General features: G+C 35.8%; 1 protein-coding gene across 1 annotated transcript in view; it reads left to right on the forward strand.

Annotated features, from left to right (window-relative positions):
* Positions 1-15,222, forward strand: part of LOC149189629 (uncharacterized) — a 75,814-nt gene that overhangs the window by 47,220 nt on the left and 13,372 nt on the right. Inside the window, exons 2-3 of the mRNA XM_089410289.1 lie at positions 11,990-12,077; positions 12,703-13,276. Of these exons, the coding sequence (XP_089266415.1) occupies positions 11,990-12,077; positions 12,703-13,276 (662 nt within the window). The remainder of the gene's footprint in view (positions 1-11,989; positions 12,078-12,702; positions 13,277-15,222) is intronic.

A 15,222-nucleotide genomic window follows, 5' to 3' on the forward strand; every position in this document is an offset into this window, starting at 1 on the left:
TAAGTTCTAACGGTATGACAAAGCTTCTAAAAAAGGAACAACGAGGTGTAATTGCACAATTATGTTCACAAGATGTTTCCACATCGAATTCATCTATTGCTCCAGATCTCCAAAAAGCCTTGGACAATCATTCCAAGGTATTTGAGACTCCTAAAGCTCTCCCACCTATTCATGATCATGATCATGCTCTTCATTTGATTCCAGGAAGTGTTCCTCCAAACATCAGGCTGTACAGATATCCCTATTCCCAAAAGAGTGAAATTGAAGGTATGGTTGCAGAAATGTTTGAGGCTGGTATAATTCAACCTAGCCAAAGTTCTTTCTCTACTCCAGTAGTATTAGCGCACAAGAAGGATGGATCATGGCGCATGTGTCCGAATTATAGGGAGCTCAACAAGCTCACTATTAAAGATAAGTTTTCCATTCCTGTCATTAATGAATTATTGGATGAATTGCATGGATCAATTTACTTCACCAAGTTAGATCTTCCTTCAGGATATCATCAAATCAGAATAAAGACTCAAGACATTTCGAAAACAACATTTAGAACTTGTGAGGGTCACTATGAGGTTTTGATCATGCCTTTTGGCCTTACCAATGCACCTTCTACATTTCAAGGTTTGATGAATTCCATTTTCAAACCCTTCCTTAGAAAATTTGTGTTAGTATTTTTTGATGATATACTAATCTACAGCAAGTCTTGGAAGGATCATGTTGAACACGTTGACAGGGTGCTAGAACTATTGGAGGAGAAACAATTATATGCAAAAAGATCCAAATGTTTCTTTGGAATACAAGAGGTGGAATATCTAGGTCATATTGTATCTCATGAAGGAGTTAAGGTAGACCCTAGCAAAATTGAATCCATTAAGGAATGGGAAATCCCAACATCTATAAAGCATTTGTGAAGATTTCTTGGGTTGACAGGGTATTATCACAAGTTTGTTAAGAATTATGGGAAAATAGCAACACCTCTAACAACATTGTTGAAGAAATATGCATTTTCATGGACTCCAGAAGAAACAAAAGCCTTCGAAGATCTTAAAGAGGCAATGTGCCAAGCACCAGTCTTAGTTACACCAGACTTCACAAAAACCTTTATTTTGGAATGTGATGCTTCTAGAAATGGAATTGGTATTGTTTTAATGCAAGATGAAAGACCCATTTCTTTTGAAATTCATCCAATCAAGGGAAAGTATTTACACAAAGCTATTTATGAGAAGGAAATGTTGGCAATACTACATGCACTTAAGAAATGGTGACCCTACCTAATGGGAAGACACTTCAAGGTAAAAACGGATCATAATAGCCTTAAATACTTCTTAGAACAAATATTATCCTTTGAAGAACAACAAAAATGGGTCACAAGGATGTTGGGTTATGATTTTGAAATCATATACAAAAAAGGGAAGCAAAATGTTATGGTAGATGCACTCTTAAGAAAGGATGAGGATGTGGAAGCATTGTTGTGCACCATTTCTATTATCCAACCAAATTGAATAAACAAAGCAAGGGAGGAATGGAAGAATGATGAAGAAGTGTGGGAACTGATTCGAAAGTTACAACAAGATTCCAATACATCTGATACATTTAGCTGGAAAAATGATTCGTTATGGTACAAAGATCGCTTATACCTCTGTAAGAATTCCCAACTCAAACAAAGATTCTTATGGAATTGCATGCTTCTCCCTTGAGAGGGCACTCAGGATTTTTAGAAACTTACCACAGGGCTAAGAAGGAATTTTTTTGGGAAGGCCTTAAATCGGATATTCAAAAGTTTGTGGCAGAATGTTTGGTATGCCAGCAAAATAAAGCTAAAGCAATTAAGACACCATGTCTATTACAGCCTTTATCCATTCCAAGCCAATGTTTGGAGGAGGTTTCAATGGATTTTATCACATGTTTACCCAAGTTTGAGGGAAAGAGTGTCATCATGGTGGTAGTTGACAGACCTACCAAGTATGCACACTTTTGTGCATTATCACATCCATTTAAATCCAGTACAGTTTCTACGGCATTTATGGAAACAATTCAAAAGCTACATGGAAACCAAAAATTTATTGTAAGTGATAGAGATCCCATTTTTATAAGAAATTTTTGGACTGAATTATTTTCTTGTCTTGGTACTCAGTTAGCTCATAGCTCATCTTATCATCCTCAATCTCATGGGCAAACGGAGATTGTAAACAAATGTTTGGAAGGATATCTTCGTTGCTTTGTATCTGATAAAATGACACAATGGGTCAAATGGTTTCCTCTGGCGGAATGGTGGTATAACACTTCCTTTGATACTGCAACAAAAATGACCCCACTTATGGAACTTTATGGATATCAGCCACCATCCATCACATCATATTTAAGAGAAAATTCTAAGGTTCAAGTAGTGGAACATCACATCGAGCTTTAACAACAAGTTCTCCAACTCTTAAAGGATAACCTCTTGTTGGCACAGAATAGAATGAAACACCAGGCAGATCAACATCGTAGTGAAAGAAGTTTTGATGTAGGTGATTGGGTATTCCTACGACTACAACCATATAAACAAATGTCCCTCAAGCAAGCTAAGAACGATAGCAAATTGTCACCAAAGTATTATGGTCCATACAAGGTGTTGCAAAAGATTGGTACTATGGCATACAAATTGGAGCTTCCTACAGCTTCTCGAGTGCACCCAATTTTCCATGTTTCATGTTTAAAGAAGGTTATAGGCGACAAGCTCCCAGTTCAAACAATATTACCAGAACTTGACGAGGAAGGAAAAATTATATTGGAACCGGAAGCAGTCATAGAAACAAGAACTCAACAACTATGAAATATATCCATTTCAGAGTATCTCATCAAGTGGAAGAACTTATCTACTGAAGATTCCACAAGGGAGGATGATAATTTTATACAGAAGCATCCAAAACTACTCAAGTGTTGAGGACAGAGAAAGTCTCGAGAATTCGTTCGACAAAATCGTTCAAGAATTCATTCGAGAAAGTCGTTTGAGAATTCGTTCAGGAAAGTCATTCAGAAAATTCGTTCTGGCAAAACTCGGACGAGGTCATTCTGGCGACCCGAGCGAGGTCGTGTGGCGACCCGGGTGAGGTCGTTCGGGCGACCCAGGCGAGGTCGTTCGGGTGACCCAGGTGAGGTCGTTCGGGCGAACCGGGTGAAGTCATGTGGCGACCAGGGTGAAGTTGTGTGGCGACTCGGGTGAATGAGTTCGGATGGAAGAGTTGGGTGAATGGGTGAACGGGTGGACGTGCGGCCGGGCGAGGGCATGCCGTGCACGCTGAAACGAAAAATCGTGCGAACATGTGACCAAGTGAGGGCGCGTCGTGCACGACGAAACGGTGGAAACAATGAAGTGTTGAGATTGTGAATGGAGGTGTGACTCATGCAGAGGCACCCGTGTGTGGCGACTTAGTTACGACGAGGCACACCCAAGTTGGGAAAACAACATGATTGTGCAACGAGGTGAACGAAGGGTTGGTGAGTCGTGCGGCGACCATGTGGAGGCGTCGACAAGCTGGGCAACCGATTTTTCTGAAGTTAGAAAATTGGGTAAGTGTAAATTTCGGGTTTCCCAAGATTTAACTTGTACTTGTAAAAGAAGATTATATATTGTTTAGAAAATCTTCGGCAAAATCACATAACCAATCTTTTGTTGACGCGTTTCGAACCAACCAGTGTCGTTCATCGTCAGGACAAGTTGAAGAACCAATCCGGCTCAGCTTGTTTAAATAGAGTGTGCAGAGACTCCAACGGCTATATTGTCAACGGCTAATTTTGACCTAATAGTCCTAGTCAAACCACTAATATTCTTGTTATATCATTAAATTAATAAATTATATCTAGTATAATAATTCATATTTATTAAATAATCTATATATATTATTATTCCAATATTATTTAAATACAAACAAATAGTATTAAATTACCATTTAGTTACATTAGGTAATTGTATAATTATTTAATGATAATTATTTAAATCTAAGGTCCCTTTGTTTTTTAATAGATGAATATGCGAATAATATATCATTTTTTTATTTATTATTTAAATATAATGGCCCATTCGAAATCAATAAGTTATATATAATAATTAATATTAATTAAATAATCTGTATTTACTTAATAATTCCACCATTATTAAGACACAAACCAATAGTATTTAGTAAATAACATAGTTAAGGATTGTTAAAGTACAAGTTTATTAATAATTGAATATCTATAAAAAGAAACTAACCCAAACTAACTAATACTATTGGTATATCATATATTTATCAATAATATTTTCTTATTTATCATTTAAGTCTAATGTTCCAAAGGTAAAATTAGATCTCATCTCACAATTTTATAATAAATTTAATAAATAATATTCGTTAATTAATCACTATTTATTCGATACAAATTTATATTATTACTTATAAGGTTTAAAGAGGGCTTTTACTAATCAAATATATAAGAAATTAATTAACGAGAATTTCAATTCTAAAGGTATAGTATAAATAAATATGAATGCATAAATAATGAAATTATGGAAACAAAAATCTAATCTAATTATAATTAACCTTTTAATAATACAAAAACCCCATAATAATAGGACTAAACCGTACTAATACTATAGGATGCAGGGATTAACGGGGAGAAAACCGGGAAAAAAGGGGGGACCAACCGCCTACAACACATCTTAAGGAGAGGGAAGACGGAAACCCTAAGACCTAAAAAAAGGGGAATGAGGAGGCTAGGAAGACAAGGCTGGGACCCAACAACTGCTAATATATAAGATTATATATATTGATTCGGGCAGACTCATATTGCTGGGAGTTGCCCCTCCCTTTATACTGTTGTGAATTTCTCTTGTATAATATTGTTTATGTGAATGTTATGGGCTTTTATTTGTATAAAGGAACACATTAATAATAATTGGTTGTGAAACACAAACTAAGTAGGATAAGCGGAATGTTAGGGGTAGTCTACAATTGTAAGTATTGGTGAAAAGAAAATGATTGGTAGTGCCGCACCTCGCTATAAGAAGTTGGAAAACTACCGCAGGTGTAGGGGCGTGACATGTATGGTCTTGCATAAGATTGCACATTGGGGATGGGGTTGGACATGTGCAATCTAGTAAAAAAAATGTAAATTGGTTAAAAGAACTTAAACATTTTAAGTAAATATTAATGATTACAAAACAATTTTTCCAACTACATACAAATAAATAGAATTAAATTATTTAAAAAATAACTTAACTTAAGAGAACTAGACTTTTTTAACAAAACAATAGAAAATACCTCTCAATATAATTTCTCTATGAGTATATTCCTTTTTTATACATATTTGGTATATCCAAAAAGTTCTTATGCACTTCATCATTTTAAAACCTTATCTAAAAGCAATAAACTAAAAGTGTAAGTAAAAATTCTCATAGCCTTGAATTTTTCAAGGCATGAATTTTCTAACCAAATATCCCATACCAATTGACCATTTCAAAAACACATATGTTACGATAAATTAGGTTGCAAGTAACGCATAGCTTTCAAATGTCAAATAATTACATCACCATGACCTTGATCTTATTAACATAATTAATTTTTCATCTGCGTTACCTTGATTTTATTAACATAATTGATTTTTTAGTTAAATTCAACTAGTTGTTTCCTTCTTGGGAGTTCCTATGAAGGAATCGTAATTTCAGAACCTTCGGGAAAAAGGTATTAAAACCCAAAATAAGGAAATGATGGGCTTTAAATACATCTCTTGCTCGAGCTATAACGCCAGTGCTATAAACTCTGCAGAATTGCCAAAAGAATCATCCTTAATATTATGATTTGTAGTTAATGGAGAAAAGCTTGTTTTATTGATTGATAATGCTAATATTTATAATAATTAAGTACAGAACTTTTGGCCATTAAAACTTGCAAAAGGCTTCTTTCTCGGCATTTGTTCTAGTAAGAGGCATTTAGAATAGGAGAAGAATTCTTGACAAATATCACTCCCAAAACTCACAAAATCAAAGAAACTTAAATTGCAGCCAACAACAAGCTTACACGTCTGGTTCAGTAGTTCAAGCAGGGAGAGATTTGGATTGTTATAAGTTTCGTGCCCAACGTTAATTAAAATTTAAATATTTAATGGGGATTTTGAAATTTAAAGTCGATGGAAGTATGAACCCGCCCAAACCAACCATAGCAACTCAATTAGAAACAGCTTTGTGGCCTGAGAAACCACTTAAGGCCACCAAATCTAAGCTCATAAGTTGTATCTCACACCTCAATGATTGATGCAAAAACATGGTGCTCTAGTATTGGGACACATTACATAACTTGTTTCATCTAAAATAGTTCTGCAGACATCATCCCTTAGGGACTACCATTCTGCTCTTTGCAAATGCCTTCAACTCTATTCTTAATTATGTTAGTGTGTCTGAACAGTGATCTAAGTTAGTTAATCTATTAAATATCATCTCGGCCAAGTAAGTACAAACTCAATCAGTTAAACAAATTTGGTATTGAGCCAGCTGGTTCAGACACTGAAAGAACCGATTCAAAACCAAACCAATCTCTAATCCAATTTGGAGACCCGTTAGATCCCTTGACAATTGACTCGGCCAACTAAATCGAATCCAAGTCAATCAATTTTTGTCACGCTAATAAAGATGCACCCTAACCTCACCAAGACTCACAAACATTGTTTTCTGTTTTTTCCACCAAGGATGTGGCCACCCTAAGAGGAAGTTACCACCTATTTATTGTTTCCTCTTTCGCCATAATTCTTGAAATGTCATAATATGTTATCTCGATAATGTAGCTCAAATTGAAAAATACCTCTCGTCAATATGAGTATTGGTTTTTCCTTTCTCCCAATCCAGTAGCTTTCAAAACAACAACCTTCAACAGCTAATAAAGATGCACCCTAACCTCACCCATACTCACAAACATTGTTTTTGGTTTTTCCCACCAAGGATGTGGCCACCCGAAGAGAGGAAGTTACAACCTATTTATTGTTTTCTCTTATCGCCACAGTGCTTGAAATGTCATAATATGTTGTCTCTATAATGTAGCTCAAATTCAAAAATGCCTCTCGTCAATATATTTTCCCTTCTCCCAATCCAGTAGCTTTCAAAGCAACAACCTTCGACAACTGCATCTTTAAATATTTAAATAAATTTCCCAACTTAAACATTCCTAATCACATTTAAATTATATAAACTTAATCACTTAAATTTACAAATTAAATAATTTTCTAATAAATTTTCAGTGAAACACAAAAATATAAAAAGAATCCATAACAAAAAAATTACTTTTACCATGTAGTCTAGGAATTTTTTATACTTGCAGTTTTCTTATTTCACTTATATTTTTATCAATTCATAACATAAAACTTATAACATGGGGTGTAGGAATTTTTTATACTTGTATTTTTCTTATTTCAATTATATTTTTATCATTTTTTGAGATCTTCAGGCTGATCCGATTACGGCAATTAGCTGACAGCTGACCACCTGACCTCATGCGAAACTCCTCTTTGTGGTTTGTCTGTTCCTCGCAGGCACGATACATCGTCTCTGCAGAATTATATGTTTTTAGTTGAATTCTGTAATAAGAAAACATGTGGGAGTTGTTAGATCCATGGTGAATATAATTAAAATATAATTTTTTGAGTTCCATTCCTGTTTGGTTATATAATAAGAAGTCGTTTGGGAAGCTTTTAGATTCAAGTCGAATTTCATAGTCGTGTACTGCCAGTTACAGAGATTAGATGACCAGCTGACCTCATGCGAAACTCATTTTTGTGGTTTGTCTGTTCCTGGCAGATGCGATACATCATTCTCTGCAGACTGATACGTTTTTCAGTTTAATTCCGTAATTCGAAAACATGTGGGAGTTGTTAGATCCATGGTGATCACCTTGTCTAGCTTGTCCTTATCATCGAAGAGTTGTTAGATCCACACTGATAGTCGCGTCCTGGCAGGCACCTAATCATCACAATTGCGTCACCCCTGACCTCATGCGGAACTCTTCTTTGCCGTTGTCCTTTCCCTACAGAAACGATACGTCGTTTCCTGGCAAGCGAGGAAGGACTGGATCGGGTTCGATCCCGAGGAAGTAATATTTTTCCAATTGAATATTCCCGTAATATATCCTACTGATCTTTAAACGATCATTATGCCGATGAATAAATAAAATCGAAAGATAAGGTGACATTCAAATAATTCTGCAATCGACCAATGATTCACGGTTCTGCGGGAATGTTAGGTTTTTTGGTTACGGTGAACCATTATTTGGGTGAATAAATTTTAAAACAGAATAAATTACACCGACTGTTCCACGCCGAATATTATGGTATTCATTTAAGTCTGCAATCAACGAATATTTTCAAGACTTTGGAGGAATGTTTGAATCCTTGAATCCTTGCTTCGGATAAATTAAACAAAAACAACCCTGACACCTCTACGCCGAATATGCTGGTAATCTATTAATTCTACCAACAACGAATGAATTGAAGCCTTGAGGGGAATATTTTGGTCTTTGTTCCTTCGACAAGGAACCATTGGTCTTTGTTTCTTCCACAGGGAACCACTTTGTGGGTGAATAAATTAAACGGATAATACGACACTTCTCCTCAATGAGTATACACGTATTCAAATAATATCGCTAATAACGAATGTGTCCAAAGACTTGCGAAGAAACGTTTGAATCTTTGCTTCTCCCGCCAAGAACCATGATGAGGGTCAATAAAATTAAAAAAAAGGACAAAAATTCTGGCAGTTGTCGCTGAATAATCTGCAAACAACGAATCAGATCAAGCATCTGGGGGAATATTTTGATCTTTGTTTCTTCCACCATTAACTATTATGTGGGTTTGTAAGTTCATTCCGAAAAAAACCAAAAAACCTTGATTACTCTCTGCTGTGCTGCATATGATCGTAATCAAATATGTTTGCAAGAAAGTAATGAGCTAAAGCATTTCCTCCTACTAATAGGTTTTTAATTAAACTAGATTGTATCTATTTAATTCTTTAGTTATACATATTGACGGGATTCACGGGATCAAATTTTTAGAGTTTGTAAATTTCTTTTTTCAAATTTCACACTCAAAAAATGGATCCAGACAATTTGATTTCTCAATCTATTATAAATCCACAGTTAAATGAATCTAAATTAATTTAATTAATAAATCCAAAATTAAATGAATCTATTTTAGGGTGATAAATGACTTTAGCTCATTACTTGCTTGCAGACATATAGGATTACTTTTTTTTTGGTTTTTTTGGGAATGAACTTACAAACCCACATAATAGTTAATGGCTGAAGAAACAAAGTTCAAAATATTCCCCCATATGGTTGATCTTATTCGTTGTTAGCAGAATATTTAGCGAGAAGCCAGGATTTTTTTTTTTTTTAATTTATTGACCTGGATAATGTTTCTCGGCCGGAAAAGCAAAGATTCGAATGTTCTTCCTAAGTTCTCGACATGTTTGTTATTATTGATATTTATTAAGAAGAGTTTCGGCATAAATTACATGTAGAAAAGTTTTGTCGACGTGTTTTCAACCAACTAGTGTGGTTCATGGTCAGGACAATTTGAGGAGTCAGTCCTGGATGCCAATTATATAGGGAGCACAGATCATCCAAATGGTTAGGGTGACTAGGTTGACCATCAACAACTATCTAAAACGACTAAATTAAAAATAATATTAAAATACTAATAAATCAAAGTTAATATATTAATTATTCTATTTTATCATATTAATATATCTTTCTTGGGTTAATAAATTACTTAATTTAACTCATTTATAACTTATTTGATCATACCACTCTGGATAAGTAAAAGGGGGGTTTTTATAGAATGTTAAATTATTTTATTATATTTATATACTAAATTACCTAATTCTAATTTATTTAATCAATTGTATCATGAATAAAGGGGGTTTATTTATTTATTTTTGTTTTTTTGGAACAAATTATTTATGAGTATGGGTTAAAATTGATTTATATTGTTATTTTTATTTTTATTTGTATTTTACTTATATGGTAAAGATAGAAACTTAGTAACAAACAGGCATAATAATATTAAAAAAAAAATTGATAATGAAATAGTAATAAAAATTAAAATGACCGTTAATTTCTTATTTAAAACAAGTAGAACAAGAACATGACAAAAGTAAAAGACTAAATAAAAAGAGAACCCTAGGAGGAGGGAAAAGACAACTCTAAAGAGAAGGAACAGGGGAATAAAGGGAAACCTTGATGAGACTAAGAAGAAAGGGAAGGGATCCAGCTACGACTGATCTTCCAGCCATCATCTCTATTGAGATTGTTAGGCCTTTTTTCAATTTCAATCGCTTCCCTGAATTTACAGTGATGGAACTGCGCAACCTTGGTAATAACCTTGGCCTCCTCAATGCAAACATGATGCTTGGTATTTTCCGCATGCTCTGCTAATGCTGAAGACTTGGTTCTCCCATGTCTTAGGTCAGTTGCATGTTCATTTATTCTTTGATGGATGGAGCGCCCAGTTTCCCTTATATAGGGTGTCCCACAAGAACACGGGATCAAGTAGACACCCTTCATGTCCTTAGGGTCAATGAGATCTTTCACCGAACGGAGGGATTTACGAATGGTGTTGAGGGGCCTAAATTTTGAGGGAATATTATACTTCTTAAGGATCCGAGCAATCTTGTCTATGGTTCCCTGGACATAGGGAAGATGGACACCTAGCAGGAGTTCTTTAGGTTATTTTCTACTAACAGAATTTTTAGAGGCTCTAAGGAAAGCCTTCTGACCTTGGCGCCTACTATAGCCATTCTCCATAAAGACATTAAGGAGATGGGATTTTTCCTTATCGAAGCTCTTATTATCATAAATCCTAAGGGCACGAGTGGCGAGGGTGTTGATAACCCCCAATTTTTGAGTAGGGAAATGATGGGAATTGGCATGAAGATACTGCTCAATATGCGTTTTCTTCCGGAACACTTAGTGGGAGAGGGAACCGTCCTTATTCTTAGAAATAAGAATATCCAAGAAGGGGAGGCAACCATTGACTTCTTTTTCCATGGTGAACTTAATGGCAGAGGATTGACAGTTGAGGTGATTGAAGAAGAGATCCAACTCTTCTTAGCCATAGGACCAGATGACATTAGTGTCATCAACATACCTTTTCCAAAGCTTTGGTAGGAGACGGGCCGAGGCTAAAGCTTTGGCTTCAAAATATTCCATAAAAATATTTGCAACAATAGGGGAAAGGGGTGATCCCATGGCAACACCACAGGTTTGTTCAAAGAACTCACCCTTGAAATAGAAAAAAGTGGAAGTGAGACAAATCTCAACCAGCTGAGCGGTATCGGGATCTGTTAGGTGATAGATCACTTCCAAGGCCTCCTTTATAGGGATACAAGTGTAAAGGGAGACTACTTCAAAGCTGAAAAGGATGTTTTTAGGGTCAAGCTTAATATCCTTAAGCTCATTAATGAAGGAAGCAGAGTTTTTCACAAAGGACTCTGTATGGCCAACTAGGGGCTTAAGCTTAAGGGCAAGGAACTTGGCTAGAAGGTAGGTCGGACCACCAATGGTGTTGACAATAGACCTCAGGGGGGGCCCTTCTTTGTGAATCTTTGGCAACCCATAGATCCTAGGAGTAATGGGACTAATCTCAATGAGTTTATGGCAAAGGGAATTCACAGAGCCACTACCTTAGAAATCTTCTTAAGAGGGTTCTTGGGCAACTCTTTATAACTGCCACTATTGTGAAGATGCTCTAACATCTTCTTGCGGTAATCATCCCTGTTAAGGATGACCGCAACTCCCCCTTTGTCAGCCTTCAGAACGACGATATCTTTGTTCTAGTTTAAGGTTTTAAGGGCAATGAATTCCTCATTACTGAGGTTCTTCTGGAGGAGCTTAGCCTTTCTAAGGATGACAACACTCAAATCTCTATGTCGCTGGATCTTTCTGCCTCCCCCATCATTGTTGTTGCTAGCCTATGTAATTGTTTACCTATGCAGCGTGGCATTCTGTTGTCGCCAGTTCCTTCTGCCTCCCGCAGTGTTGATGCTACCAGCCGGAGATTCTGTAAGAGCTCACCGCTGCGTGGTAAGTGCCATTCGCATATGTTTTGTTTTAATATTTCACGTAATTATAATAATAACAATAATTTTGTATCTAATATTAATAATAATAATAATAATACAAATAATAATAATAATAATAATAATAATAATGATGATGGTAAGTTATGTAATTATAATAATAATATTAATATTAATAATTTGTGTGTTATTAATAACGAGGATAATATTAATAATAATAATAATATTGATAATGAATCTATTAACAATAACATTAACATTAGTAATGACAATGATATTAATTTATCGCCGGAGAATAATAACTATTTTAACAAAAACAATGAGGTCTTGAACTTAGACGAGAATATTCTTCCCCCTCCCTCTCAGAACAATAGAGTTTTTAACTTGTCTAGTTTCTCTTTTTCCCCATCTGTTTTTAGATTTTTTGGCAAAGGTTTAAACTTTACCCTAGCCCCTAGAAAAATCCCGGTGGATGATATTATTTACGACATGGAATACGGGATTAAAGATCTTCCAGATAATATCAAGGACACTATTAGGTAGGATTTTGCTCTCTTCCTTAGAAAGGCTAAGCCCCCCTAAATAACCTCAGTAATGAGGAATTCATTGCCCTTAAAACCTTAAACCAGGACAAAGACATCGTCGTTCTGAAGGCTGACAAAGGGGGAGCTGCGGTCACCCTTAACAGGGATGATTACCGCAAGAAGATGTTAGATCATCTTCAGAATAGTGGCAGTTATAAAATTCTGCCCAAGAACCATCTTAAGAAGATTTCTAAGGCGGTGGCTCTTGCCATCAAATCCAGTAGCTCTGTGAATTCCCTTTGCCATAAACTCATTAAGAGTAGTCCCATTACTCCCAGGATCTATGGGTTGCCAAAGATTCACAAAGAAGGGGGCCCCTTGAGGCGTATTCTCAACACCATTGGTTGTCCGACCTACCTTCTAGCCAAGTTCCCTGCCCTTAAGCTTAAGCCCCTAGTTGGCCATATAGAGTCCTTCGTGAAAGACTTTGCTTCCTTCATTAATGAGCTTAAGGATATTAAGCATGACCTTGAAAACATACTCGTCATCTTTGATGTGGTATCCCTTTACACTTCTATCCCTATAAAGGAGGCCTTGGAAGTGATCTATCGCCTAACAAATCCCGATACCGCCCAACTGGTTGAGATTTGTCTCACTTCCACTTGTTTCTGTTTCAAGGGTGAGTTCTTTGAACAGACCTGTGGTGTTGCCATGGGCTCACCCCTTTCCCCTATTGTTGCGAATCTTTTTATGGAAAATTTCGAAGCCAGAGCTTTAGCCTCGGCCCGTCTCCTACCCAAGCTTTGGAAAAGGTATGTTGATGACACTAATGTCATCTAGTCCCATGGCCAAGAGGAGTTGGATCTCTTCTTCAATCACCTTAACTGTCAATCCTTTGCCATTAAGTTCACCATGGAAAAAGAAGTCAATGGGCCTCCCCTTCTTGGATATTCTTATTTCTAAGAATAAGGACGGTTCCCTCTCCCACTCAGTGTTCCAGAAGAAAACACATACTGAGCAGTATCTTCATGTCGATTCCCATCTTTTCCCCACTCAAAAATTGGGGGTTCTCAACACCCTCGCTACTCGTTCCCTTAGGATTTCTGATAATAAGAGCTTCGATAAGGAAAATCCCATCTCCTTAATGTCTTTGTGAAGAACGGATATAGTAGGCATCTATGTCAAAAGGCTTTCCTTAAAGCCTCTAAAAATTCTGTTAGTAGAAAAGAACCTAAAGAACACCTGATAGGTGTCCATCTTCCCTATGTCCAGGGAACCATGGGCAAGATTGCTCGGATCCTTAAGAAGTATAATATTTCCTCAAAATTTAGGCCCCTCAACACCATTCATAAATCCCTCCATTCGGTGAAAGATCCCATTGACCCTAAGGACATGAAGGGTGTCTACTTGATCCCCTGTTCTTGTGGGACACCCTATATCAGGGAAATTGGGCGCTCCATCCATCAAAGGATAAATGAACATGCAACTGACCTTAGACATGGGAGAACCAAGTCTTCAGCATTAGCAGAGCATGCGGAAAAGGCCAAGCAACATGTTTGTATTGTGGAGGCCAAGGTTATTACCAAGGTTGTGCAGTTCCATCACCGTAAATTCAGGGAATCGATTGAAATTGAAAAAAGGCCTAACAATATCAATAGAGATGATGACTGGAAGATCACTCGTTGCTGGATCCCTGCCCTTTCCTCTTAGTCTCATCAAGGTTTCCCCTTCTTCCCCAGTTCCTTCTCCTTAGAGTTGTCTTTTCCCTCCTCCTAGGGTTCCCTTTTTATTTAGTCGTTTACTTTTGTCCTATTCTTGTCCTACTTGTTTTAAATAAGAAATTGACGGTCATTTTAATTTTTATTACTATTTCCTTATCAAAAAATTTATTAATATTATCATTCCTATTTGTTACTAAGTTTATACCTTTACCATATAAGTAAAATAAAAATAAGAATATAAATCAATTTTAACCAATACTCATAAATAATTTGTTCCAAAAAAAATAATAATAATAATCAATAAACAAATAAATCCCCTTTAGTCATGATACAATTGATTAAATAAATTAGAATTAGATAATTTAGTATATAAATATAATAAAATAATTTAACATTCTATAAACTCCCCCCCCCACCCTTTTACTTATCTAGAGTGGTGTGATCAAATAAATTATAAATGAGTTAAATTAAGTAATTTATTAACCCAAGAAAGATATATTAATATGATAAAATAGAATAACTAATATATTACCTTTGACTTATTAATATTTTATTATTATTTATAATCTAGCCGTTTTAGATAGTCGTTGATGGTCAACCTAGTCAACCTAGATGTTTGGATGATCTGTTCTCCCTATATAATTGGCAGCCAGGATCTGACTCCTCAACTTGTCCTGACGATGAACCACACTAGTTGGTTCAAAACGCGTCGAAAAAGGTTTTATACATGTGATTTACGCCGAAGCTCTTCTTGATAAATGTTATGGATCACATAAGCCTCAATTCAACAATTATTGATATTATTTGAATACGTCTATACTCATTGAGGAGAAGTCTAGTATTAGCTATAAAATGGTTTTTGGTGGAAGAAATGAAGACCAAAAGATTTTCTAAAATGAAAGTT

This window comes from Pinus tabuliformis, chromosome 3_1, assembly GCF_031772625.1.
Source record: "Pinus tabuliformis cultivar Carrire ecotype Pingquan chromosome 3_1, CPIR1, whole genome shotgun sequence".
NCBI lineage: Eukaryota > Viridiplantae > Streptophyta > Pinopsida > Pinales > Pinaceae > Pinus > Pinus tabuliformis.